General features: G+C 46.0%; 1 protein-coding gene across 1 annotated transcript in view; it reads right to left on the reverse strand.

Annotated features, from left to right (window-relative positions):
- The window catches only part of LOC126109439 (mothers against decapentaplegic homolog 6), a 238,441-nt gene extending 227,570 nt beyond the window's left edge, over window positions 1–10,871 (reverse strand). Inside the window, exon 1 of the mRNA XM_049914470.1 lies at window positions 10,523–10,871. Within this exon, the coding sequence (XP_049770427.1) occupies window positions 10,523–10,871 (349 nt within the window). The remainder of the gene's footprint in view (window positions 1–10,522) is intronic.
- Window positions 10,872–12,252: the final 1,381 nt, after the last annotated feature.

A 12,252-nucleotide genomic window follows, 5' to 3' on the forward strand; every position in this document is an offset into this window, starting at 1 on the left:
TGGCCAACTCATTCTACTCCACTGACGAAATTTTTAATAGAAACAAATGATGTATTTATTCATACTATCAGTATTGTTATTTCAGCTTTAAAAAATTGAAATGTTCCACATCCACGAGGATCTCCTCAGCACGGATCTATGGAACGAAAAACTAATCTAATCTGGGTGAAGCCGTGGGTTTTACGACGACACGATAAAAGCATTCAACAAAACTTGTTACAGTGGATGACGTCAAGTCGTACATCATTAAGAATGGATGAGCATACATTTCTGTATGCGCTCAGTGAAGTGTATCCTCATATCACAAAGCACAATAATTCACTTAAGAACTGCCCATCTTCAGAAGACAGGCTCACTGTAACACTCCGATTCCTTGCTACAGGAGAGGGTTATGTTATGTTAGGTTAGGTTAGGTCAGGTCAAGTCTCCGATCTTCTTAATCTATTTTTGAATTCAGGGTGCCTCACGTTCTAAAGCGCCTCATCAGCTTCATACATCTCTATTAATTTTGCAGTTGTCGGCACACACCAATTGTATTTACCGGCAATGTTTATAAAAACACTACAGACGACAGAACGCTACAGCTCCGCGTGGTAACATGTCACGTTGCAGTGAAGTGTGAACAAAAGACAAGCGATTTCTTTGATCAAATCTACAGCGAGGCCCTAGATTTGATCAAATATTGGCCGACATTTGACAAAGTCCCTATTACACCATCAAAGATATTGGACAAAGAAATTTGATAGTGTAATACCGGCCTAAGTGATAGACGAGTATCGATATGCATGTGTGTGTGGGTCGGGGGGGGGGGGAGTGGGAGGGGGTAGCGCACGGAGACATCCGTGGCGCCGGGTGAGGCTGGGCGGTCGGCTGTATGAATGGCGCTAATAGGCTTCCCGTGTCACGGGAGTGAATGGAATGCCGGCCGCGGAGGTTTTTGTGCCGTGTTTCGGCAGGCGGCCAGCGCCGGCCGCAGATAGCCGCTGCGCGGGACACGCCCGGCTCTTCCCCACCCTCCGCCGCACACCGCCCACACATTTATCACCGAGTCTACTTCTCTCCTCTCTGCGGGGCCCACCGTTCTCACCTCAGCGCTCAAATTTTACTCGCCGGGAGTTACGGTCAAGCGTAGGGGCTGCGTCTCAACTTGTGCACGTACACACGTTACATTGGGCACGCATAGGAAGAGAAATCCACTACCATACAGCTACACTATTGATGACAAACACCACAGGACATTTTAATTTCCACTGTCTATACTTTTACAAATAAATTCATAAAACTTTGTCAGCATGACCAGGAAGGATTCGGGATTCACACTCATAGCATTGGAAGTTCAAAAACATAACAAAATAAATTTTTTTACATGTGAAATTTCAAAATTTTTTTCACTTACTATTGGCTCCATTTGTTGCTGTATGTACACTTTTCTTCATAACTAAGAGGGACTGTTCGATGAATTTTGCACAGCATACAAACCATACTTCCAGGTGTATGAAACTGTAGAATTTTCCAAATCTATTAAAAACTGTGGTAAAAATTGAGATAATTAACTAAAAAAATTGATTTTTTTTAAACAAAGTTTAAAACGTAACAGCTCATTCATTTTTTCATAAATTGAATAGATTCTAGAGTTTCAGACACCTGTAAGTATGGTTTGTATGCTGTGCAAAATTCATCGAACAGTCTCTCTTACTTATGAAGAAAAGTGTACCTATAGCAACAAATGCAGCCAATAGTAAGTGAAAAAAATGATGAAATTTCACTTGTAAAAAAATGTATTTTGTTACGTTTTTGAGCTTCCACTGCTATCAGTATGAAACCTGAATCCTTCCTGGTCACGCTGTTAAAGTTTTATGAATTTCTTTGTAAAAGTATAGACAGTGTAAATTAAAATGTCCTGTGGTGCCTCTCCTGCTCCAAGTCGGCCCGTTTGACGTCCTAGCCCCCTTAAGTGGAATGACTATATAAAACAGGTAGTGGGAAAAGCAGATACTAGACTCAGATTCAGCGGAAGAATCTTAAGAAAATGTAATACATCCACGAAAGAAGTTGCTTATAAGGCGCTTGTTCTCCCTATTCTTGAGTACTGTTCATCTATTCGAGATCCCTATCGGACTAATAGAGCAGATAGAGAAGATTCAACTGAAGAGCGGCGCGTTTCGTCAGTGGTTCGAAAGAGCGTTCCGGAGATGCTAAACAAACTCCACTAGCAGACGTTACAAAAGAGGCGTTGCGCATCACGGAAAGATTTACTATTGAAATTTCGGGACAGCGCTTTTCAGGAGGGGCCGGCAGCGGTGGCCTAGCGGTTCTAGGCGCTTCAGTCCGGAACCGCGCGACTGCTACGGTCGCAGGTTCGAATCCTGCCTCGGGCATGGATGTGTGTGGTGTCCTTAGGTTAGGTAGGTTTAAGTAGTTCTAAGTTCTAGGGGACTGATGACCACAGATGTTATGTCCCATAGTGCTCAGAGCCATTTTGTTAAGTCCCATAGTGCCTAGAGCCATTTGGACCATTTTGAAAGTTATTTGCCCAGATCGCAATAAATCTAGGTAGAGACAACTAATTCCGGAAAGTTAAATCGCCATTTTCAGATCTTGTACATAGGTAGATCACTTTACAGTGTACGATTTGTGCTTTTAGCAGTGGGAGTGGGGGGGGGGGATGTCTTGGGGGTTAGTAGAATTATATATGTTACTAGCTTGGACCGTGGCATTACACATGGCTAAACAGCTATTTATAAATAGATGTTAATGCCGAAACTTACTATTCACGCATATGCACTATCAGAAAAGCCATCCCTTGTTATATCTTTAAAAGTACATTATGGGTAAAGCTTATTTACAAAATCATCTACATAGAGGTATGAGAGGGGAATTCAAAAAGTAGAGGCACATTTGTGAAAAGCTGTACTTATTCCGATGATAGAAAACTGAAACATATTAATAGTATTAATAGTAAGACTTATTAAAAACTTTCAGTATTCAGCTCCACAAATTTAAATTATATGTTAAGTTTTATTCCAGTGCGTGGGAAATAAACATCCCTGGTTGCGATGCATAAACTAAAACCAGAGGAGGGGATGGTCTGATGCAGAGGGGGGGAAATCCCCTCCCATCTCCCCCTGCAAATCGCACACTGCTTCGCCACTATGTAGAGCACATTCATTTAGTCGTCGGTATATTTGGGAACAACTCTTTTTAAATGACCGTGCCCTACATGATCTACGTATGATGACAATCTGAACACGGCAATTTAACTTGCTGAAGCTAGTTGCCTATATATACACGGTGTTTCTTATTCAAGTTTAAAAGCCGTCGAAGTGATGTAGCTGACTCTGAGAGAAATAATTTAATGAAAGACACATGCGGCCGCAAATCTCGGGAAATACATCAAAAGAGGATGACAAATGATCATGTGACGTCACCAGATATACCTCGCCGCCCGTGCAGCGTTTGGACTTGTCGGTGTTACCCAAGCCGACAGGAGGCAGATCCACGCATCGCTCCACAAGCCTACACGTTTTGAAATGTTATCTGTTTAAATCTCACAACTAACGAAATCATTGTCAACGCCGTAACCATGCAAAAACTGTTATTGTTTTATATTTCGCCGGCGGCTGTGGCCGAGCGGTTCTAGGCGCTTCAGTCTGGAACCGCGCGACCGCTACAGTCGGAAATTCGAATCCTGCCTCGGGCATGGATGTGTGTGATGCCCTTAGGTTTGTTAGGTTTAAGTAGTTCTAAGTTCTAGGCGACTGATGACCTCAGGTGTTAAGTCTCATAGTGCTCAGAGCCATTTGAACCATTTTGTTTTGTATTTCTTCCTTTTTGGTTTACGGGCTTGATTTACTAAAGAACACGTAATTCACTAACCGGTAGCGGAGCAACTGGGAACCTTGCACGCATTTACTTGTCACCCACAATAGGTACGTTTCTGTTGTACAGTACTTCGCAGTTAACCGGCGGAGACCGCGAGACAGTTAAATAAAACAATAAATCTTACACCCATATAAACACATTATTGTCTAAAACAATGAAAAATAATAGTACTTGGCAGACGTAAGACTCCAACCCTGAGCTGGACGGGCTTGATTCGCGCACGTCGCCCCAGGGCCACGCCAACGTGACTCTTGACTTGGGTCGGGAACATCGGGTGCGGTAGGCCAATAGGCTCCATCACCGCACGTGCGGCGAGGTACGTCATCTGGTGACGTCACATGCGCTTTTGGGGTATTTCCCGACATTTGCGCGCCCATGTGTCAGATTAAATTACTTGTCTGAGCATCACTCTCGGTGTTTTTAAACGTTAACAAGACTAACCCGCCAGGTTAGCCGAGCCCGCTAACGCGCTGTTTCATGGACTCGGGTAAGCGCGCCGGCCCCGGATCGAATCCGCCCGGCGGATTAACGACGAGGGCAGGTGTGCCGGCCAGCCTGGATGTGGTTTTTAGGCGGTTTTCCACATCCCCCTAGGTGAATACCGGACTGGTCCCCGCGTCCCGCCTCAGTTACACGGTTCGCAGACATCTGAACACTTTCGCACTATTCCATGGAGTACACTAGTCGGAGACAGTTAGGATACACTAATCCCCTCTTGGGGGTACGGGGTGGTGGCAGGAAGGAGAAAAGGTGTGTGTACGGAAATTCATCGCTGCCACGATATATGGCGCTGACGGATAAAAGTTCTCTGACTATGTGCCGTGTCTTCCTCGTGTGTTGCAGTCTGCATGATTGACGCAGCGTACTGTAAGCAACAGAATGGTCCGGTATTCATGTCGGGAACAAATCGAGATGGTGCTTGCATAGATCCAAACAGATGGAAGCCAGCACGGTCGCACCAAAACAAGTACCATCACGGAAAACAATATCACACAAGCCCTTTTTGGGCGTTGGTGTGATCGTATGTCCTTTCAGACAGACGAAGGTGCAGGGAAGCGGCGGATTGTATTATCGCGAAACAGGGGAGATAGTGTCACAGACATGATACGTGAATTGGAGTGGAATCATTAAAACAAAGGCGTTTTTCGTTGCGAGGGATCTTCTCATGAAATTTCAATCACCAGTTTTCTCCTCCGATTGCGAAAACATTCTGTTGGCACCCACGATAAAATAAGAGAAATCAGGGTTCGACGGAAAAATTTAAGTGCTCGTTTTTCCCACGTGCCGTTCGAGAGTGGAACGGTAGAGAGACAGCATGAAGGTGGTTCATTGAACCCTCTGCCAGGCACTTTATTGTGAATAGCGGAGTAATCACGTAGATGTAGATTGTGCGTACACCACATTTGGAGGATCGGGTTCTACAGCGTATTGATACGAACCCTAGTTCAAGCTCCAGACAAGGGACCTGTCAACATGGCATAAGCCATTGTATGGTTATGTCAATCATTCATGACAGCTACTATCGCTACTACCGCTGAAACCTTCAATCCCATAGGGGCTAATTTCAACATTTGTTGTAATGTGGATGCGAAGCAGCTCTGTAATGTGTCCCGCGAGATTTGTCGTCGTTGCATGCACATCATCCATTTCTGGACACATGTAGAGTACTTTTTTCCCCCCATTTGCAGCCAGGAATATGTCCCTGCAGTTTGTCGGTTTTATTAATGTTCACCCCGTATATTTACTGCGATCTGGGGAAAGAAATTTCTCTAGTAAGAAGATTTAAGGCAACGGCCTTGCCGCAGTGGATACACCGGTTCCCATGTTCACCGAAGTTAAGCGCTGTTGGGCGTGGCAGGCTCTTGGATGGGTGACCATCCAGCCGCCATGCGCTGTTGTCATTTTTCGGGGTGCACTCAGCCTCGTGATGCCAATTGAGGAGCTACTCGACCGAATAGTAGCGGCTTCGGTCAAGAATACCATCTTCACGACAAGGAGAGCGGTGAGCTGACACCACGCCCCTCCTAACCGCATCCTCCACTGAGGATGACACGGCTGTCGGATGGTCCCGGTAGGCCACTCATGGCCTGAAGGCGGAGAGAGTGAGTAAGAAGATTTAATCAAATTCAGAGATCGCTCGCCTGCTGACAATGTCACCTATAATAATGAACAACTCGCGTTTTGAATTCCGCTCTTTCTTCAAAGTCGCATGGGTTTACGAGACCGCCATGGCAGCAGTGGTTAAAGACATCAGCCGTTATTAAGAGGACTCGACAAAACCGCAGCGCTTCCTGCCCGTAATGAGAAGAGCACCTCCCCCTCCCCCAAACGCGCGCGCGCGCGCCGCCATCTTTATTTACCTTACCTGCGGCGATTAGTCGGAATAAAAGGACGGCGCCGGGCGCTCATGACTATCGCGTCGTGAGGAGACGGCGGATAATTTGGGAGCGGGCAGAACAGGTTGGGCGCGCTTTTTGCTGCGCGCCCTGTTATCAGCCGGCGCTCCTTTGTTCGGCGATCGCGTCCGCTGCGGCCCCCTCTGTAATTTCGGGGCCGACACAAATTCACAGCGGCCTCCTCCAGGCTCCTCGCCACTCGTTATCCACAACTCCCCCCCCCCCCCCCCCCCCGACGACCGCGGCAGCTGCGATCACACGACGAGACGCGCCATGGCGCCTGGCGCGGAAGGCAGCGAGGAAAAAAAAAAGACTGATGAGAGGAGAAAGGGGGAAGGGTGGGGGGAGGGGGGAGATGACGCGTCTGGCGCCCGCAGCCGCAAACAAGTGAAGGCTACTACCGCTAGCTCGTCTTCTCTTCCTTTCTGCGCGACGCGACGGCGAAGAAAGGTGCGAAGAGCACACGGAAGAGGCGACGCGGATCAAAACCGACAAAGCGTGCTGTGGAGGCGACCACAGCCGCGGGGAAAGTGACAAGCGTGGGGCGCTGATGCGAGAAGCCGCAAAATGAGATGCAGGCGTATTGCTAACACGTGGAACGTTCCGTGACCCTTTTAGCGAGCAGTATAAAGTGAGGCAGATAAATGATCGTACCTCCTGAAGACTTCGATGGCAGCTTAATTTATTTCTCTAACGCGTAAAAAACTCGCTTTGGAAAGGACATTCCTTCCCCCGTTTACGGAATCGATAATTACTTTCTCAATCGAAATACACTAATAACTAGCCAGTCACTTTTATTCATAACTGAGTTCCCCGCGTTTCCTGCGTCCGTATTTATTCCAATCATCTATCGACATCTACATCCATACTCCGCTAGTCACGTGACGGTGTGTGGCGGAGGGTACCTTGAGTACCTCTATCGGTTCTCCCTTCTATTCCAGCCTCGTATTGTTTTTAGGGAAGATAGATTGTCAGTATATCTCTGTGTGGGCTCTAATCTCTCTGATTTTACCCTAATGGTCTCTTTGTGAGATATACGTAGGAGGGAGCAATATACTGCTTGACACCTCGGTGAATGAATGTTCTGGAAACTTCAACAAAAGCCCGTACCGAGCTACTGAGCGTCTCTCTTGCAGAATCTTCCACTGGAGTTCATCTATCATCTCCGTAACGGTTTCGCGATTACTAGATGATGCTGTAACGAAGCGCGCTGCTCTCCGTTGGATCTTCTCTATCTCTTCCATAAGCCCTATCTGGTACAGATCGCACACCGGTGAGCAGTATTCAAGCAGTGGACGAACAAGCATACTGTAACCTACTTCCTCTGTTTTCGGACTGCGTTTCCTTAGGATTCTTCCAATGAATCTCAGTCGGTATCTGCTTTACCGACGATTAATTTTATATGGTCATTCCATTTTAAATCATTCCTAATGCCTACTCCCAGATAATTTATGGAATTAACTCTATATTGTAGCTAAATGATAAAGGATGTTTCTTTCTATGTCTTCGCAGCACATTACACTTGTCTACATTGAGATTCAATTGCCATTCCCTGCACCATGCGTCAATTCCTTGCAGATCCTCCTGCATTTCAGTACAATTTTCCATTGTTACAACCTCTCGATAAACTACAGCATCAGCCGCAAAAAGCCTCAGTGAACTTCCGATGTTATCCACAAGGTCATTTATGTATATTGTGAGTAACAACGGTCCTACGTCACTCCCCTGCGGCACACCTGAAATCACTCTTACTTCGGAAGACTTCTCTCCAATGTGAATGACATGCTGCGTTCTGTTATCTAGGAACTCTTCAATCCAATCACACAATTGGTCTGATTGTCCATATGCTCTTACTTTGTTCATTGAACGACTGTGGGGAACTGTATCAAATGCCTTGCGAAAGTCAAGAAACGCGGCATCTACCTGGGAGCCCGAGTCTATGGCCCTCTGAATCTCGTGGACGAACAGCGCGAACTGGGTTTCACACGATAGTCTGTTTCGAAACCCATGCTGATTCCTACAGAGTAAATTTCTAGTCTCCAGAAAAGTGATTATACTATTGGCATCTCCTCCTTTCCCTGCTCTCTGACCAACTCCTCCGCTTCCCTATGTGTCTATATCCTTTCCCTCCACTCTCTTTGTGCACCTCCTCTTCTTCCTTCTATCACAGTTTCTATTTCCAGATAGTAGAAGTACTTCTACAACGTTTGGCTGAAGTCGATCCAGGGGCTTCGGCGGAGTTCTTTACCCGTTGCTTGAGTCGCGTACGCGCATGTCACATATATTTAACATATTTCACACATACTTATATACACAGTCTAAAAAAAATTGCTTACAAACCACTCGAGCGGCTCATCTTAGAATATTGCTCACAAACGAACGATTTGATACTCTTAAGCTTTCTGGTGTAAAAAAAGGAGAGGAAAGTGTAATAATTGATTTGTTTTAAAGATTTGATTGATGCCACGAAATTTCCCTTACAAGCAACTCAGGGATCACTGAATTTTTTCACAGTTGGTAACATTTGTCATTTTCCCTCCAAATCGTGTTGATATTATTTCTCTGCGTACATGCATTGAAACTGTATTTACAGTAGTGTTTTATGTTTCTGTGGTGTACTTCACCGTGTTATTTATTCTATCAACTTCTTGCAACATTAACAAGACATTACATAGCTTGTGAACTTGCATGTTTTTAGCTATAGGAATAAATCATGGAGTTACCAGGGTAGTTAATTTAACTGCAAACACGGAAAGAAAGGCGACAGCTGCAGATACACAAAGATGAATATGGCACAAAGAAGTTCAAATGAGAGTGGTTATCACTGGCTTCGTCTCACTGCTACTATAATGCGAAATCGATGCCGCTAGGGAAACTTGCTTACAAAATATTTCTACTTGAATACTGCTTACATGTAAGTACAGATCGCAACTATTCACAGAATGCTGCTTACATATACAGCACACATCACAAACATTCGTCAAATGCCAAAAAGTCACAGAGAACAAGATATTTGCGCCAGCGTACATGTATTATAGACGAAGGCTTGCCTTCAATGAAAAGCGCTGTGCTGAAATGAAATCATTTTTCCAATTTCCGAGATGTTTATTGAAACGGTGACCTCCAACACTGGGCATTGAAACACGTAATAGAATGTGACAGTACCTGAAGACGGGCACAAGCCTGAAACCGGTAGTGCATTAAATAAAATCACTTTCTATTGTGACAGGTAGCGGGTATTATTCTACAACTACGTAGCTCATCTGCATCCATTACAGATAATATTCAAATATCAATCCCTCAAAGCGCTACGATGCAATTCTTAAAAATTCGCCAGAAAATCGAATTTTAAGATTTTCGAGGAACTTAAATTGGGTCAGGAGAGATGTCATCGGCGGTTTTGGTCAGTGACGTAGGATTAATGGCTGCTGCTGTCACGTTACCTTTTGGTGCACGTGTTGAGTTCTGTTGCTCGTTGGTTAAGCTTACGAATCTCCAGAGATTGGACAGCGATATCCATAGTAACAGCGAAAAACACTACAATGAGGAGGAAGACGAGAGGTGACAGTAAATAAGCATAAGATACTGGCGGTCTAGCCCAGAAATCACCAAATGCTGTACACGGATGAGCACCTAAAGCTAAAACATAGGATTAGCAATACTATTTCTCTACTAATAAGCTTGTGTGTGTGTGTGTGTGTGTGTGTGTGTGTGTGTGTGTGTGTGTGTGTATCTGGCGGTCAACAGCTCGAAGAAAGCATTCCAAGGTATTCACCGTCAATCACAAATCGGGCATGGCACTAACAAATCTCTCCTCTATCCAATCATCTTTTTATATTCTTCTTAAAAAACAACCGAATTTTATTTATACTACGACCTTAAATTATTGTTAATTTGAAAAGGATTATACTTTGTAAATTTTGTAGCATGCAAAAGAAAAACGGAAATTGTAAGATGTACGATCTGTTTTAAAACATCAGGTAACAGGTCAGTAATTTCGCAATAAATAAATAAGTGAACGATGGCCAATAATATTTAAGTTATAGTCGCCATAATTTTAACGGCATTTGTCACGTGTTTATAATGCCACTGATCAAAGTCGATAGCCGGTATCGAACATACTTCTATGTCAACTTCACGTATCGCAAATATAAAAAAAAAAAAATACGAGAACCCTGTTGTCGGGTGGCCTCCTTGTTAGGGGTTAGTAAGAAGAAGAGAATACAAGAAATAGGCGTACTCACCGAGCGGACAGAGCCTGCTCCAGTGGTAGGGGTTGGCGCAGTGGTAGATGGGGTCCCTGACGGCTGCGCAGTGGGGGGCTGGCCTCAGCTGGTCCGGCTCCAGGTCGTCCCATCGCCAGGCGCGGCAGCAGAGTGCGGCCAGGTCGGCCGCCTCGACGAGCACGCAGCCGCCCCCGGCGCCGCCTCCGCCGCCGGCCGCCACCGCCGCCGCCAGCAGCTCCAGCTGGCGGTCCGAGAGGCGGTCGAGCGCCAGGTCGGCGGCCGCGGCGGCTGCCGGCGACGCCGCCGCCGCATCGCGGGCCAGCCGCCTAGCTGCAGCGGCCGCGCGCCGCCGCCCGCGGCCCAGCATCGCCATCAGGCACCATCCGCATCGGGGGGCCAGCACGCGCTCGCCGCACACGCACACGCATGCGGACGCGGGGGGCTCGCCGCCGCCCGCCGCCTCCCCCTCCGCCTCCTCTAGCTGCCGCCGCGCGACGCCGGCGCCGCCTCCGCGCGGGCTCCTCTGCGCTCGAAGGGCCAACGAGCTCTCTCTGCGGCCCGGGTGCCTCGGCTGGTGCGTCTTCGGCCTATGCACTCCGGCTGCCGGTGTGGAATATCTTCGTAGCGGCTCTCGCGCCCAGCGCGGCCCAATTTGACTGGGCCGGTATTCCAATGCACACGTGTCTAAAAGCTGTTCTTACACTCAATCTTCACACACGCAGCAAGAACTCACGCTTATCACGCGTACGCAACGAGGAAAATTCAACATTCGATCGAAGATTAATGTTGAAACTGGACGGCACGAAGTTTGTGCTTTCGTTGTACACAAAATATTAAACTGTTCAGAAACAAAACGATCACAGACTTTGATGATTGACGGCAAGCAGCGGCTCAGGCAGTTCAGTAATTCTGATTCGTGTTTGCTGGCAAATCTTACAAAATGGCAAAAAACACCTCAGGCACATTCAATAGAGTAGCGCTGTCGAATAAGCGTACAAATACGAAACACATTCAAGTTTTCTGTTCACTATCCTTGTCTGCTGAGCACTTCTTGTAAGAGGCACTTTCTGGATACTGAAAACAAGCTAACAGTCAATGTCTCATGCTGCGACTATAAAACAGCCGAATCCGGAACACCTCTGGATCTTTATGTTGAACACTGAAACAGAGAAGGCAAATTCATTACAAAATCTCCTTATCGTTCCATGTGCTAAAAAATAAAAGCAAACGTTTCAAATTGTCTGTAAACATAATACAATCTATTGAACGAAACATGGGTAATTTCTAAGAATGACTGCCTATCGAACTCAAGGGAGCCTAGCGATATATATCGAACGTGCGACTCGATGTCGACCACACAAATCTGGTGGTATTGTGGTAAATGTTTAGTGCGTTACCAGGGGGACACAGTTTATCGTTTTCGGTTGTGAATAGCAATGAGTGAAAATGCCGACAGTCTCACATGGCGAAATCTAATTCCTTGGTTCCGTAGTATGAAAAAACGTTTAAATTTTGTTGGGACTTCGCATTGCTTCCAAATGAGGGTAGCAGATGCCATGCATTCAACGTGACTGATGAGTACAGTAAGTAAATTTAGTACTTTCATTTCCAGACGAGTACAGTAAGTAAATTTACTACTTTCATTTATAATTAATTGTAAGTTAGTAAACGTTCGTCTTTTATCGTTGCTGTAGTGAACGTTGTAAACAGTAGCCACAGGGTTGCACGTTCGATATGAATCGTTAGCG

The sequence above is a fragment of the Schistocerca cancellata genome, chromosome 12, assembly GCF_023864275.1.
Source record: "Schistocerca cancellata isolate TAMUIC-IGC-003103 chromosome 12, iqSchCanc2.1, whole genome shotgun sequence".
In the NCBI taxonomy this organism is placed as follows: Eukaryota; Metazoa; Arthropoda; class Insecta; order Orthoptera; family Acrididae; genus Schistocerca; species Schistocerca cancellata.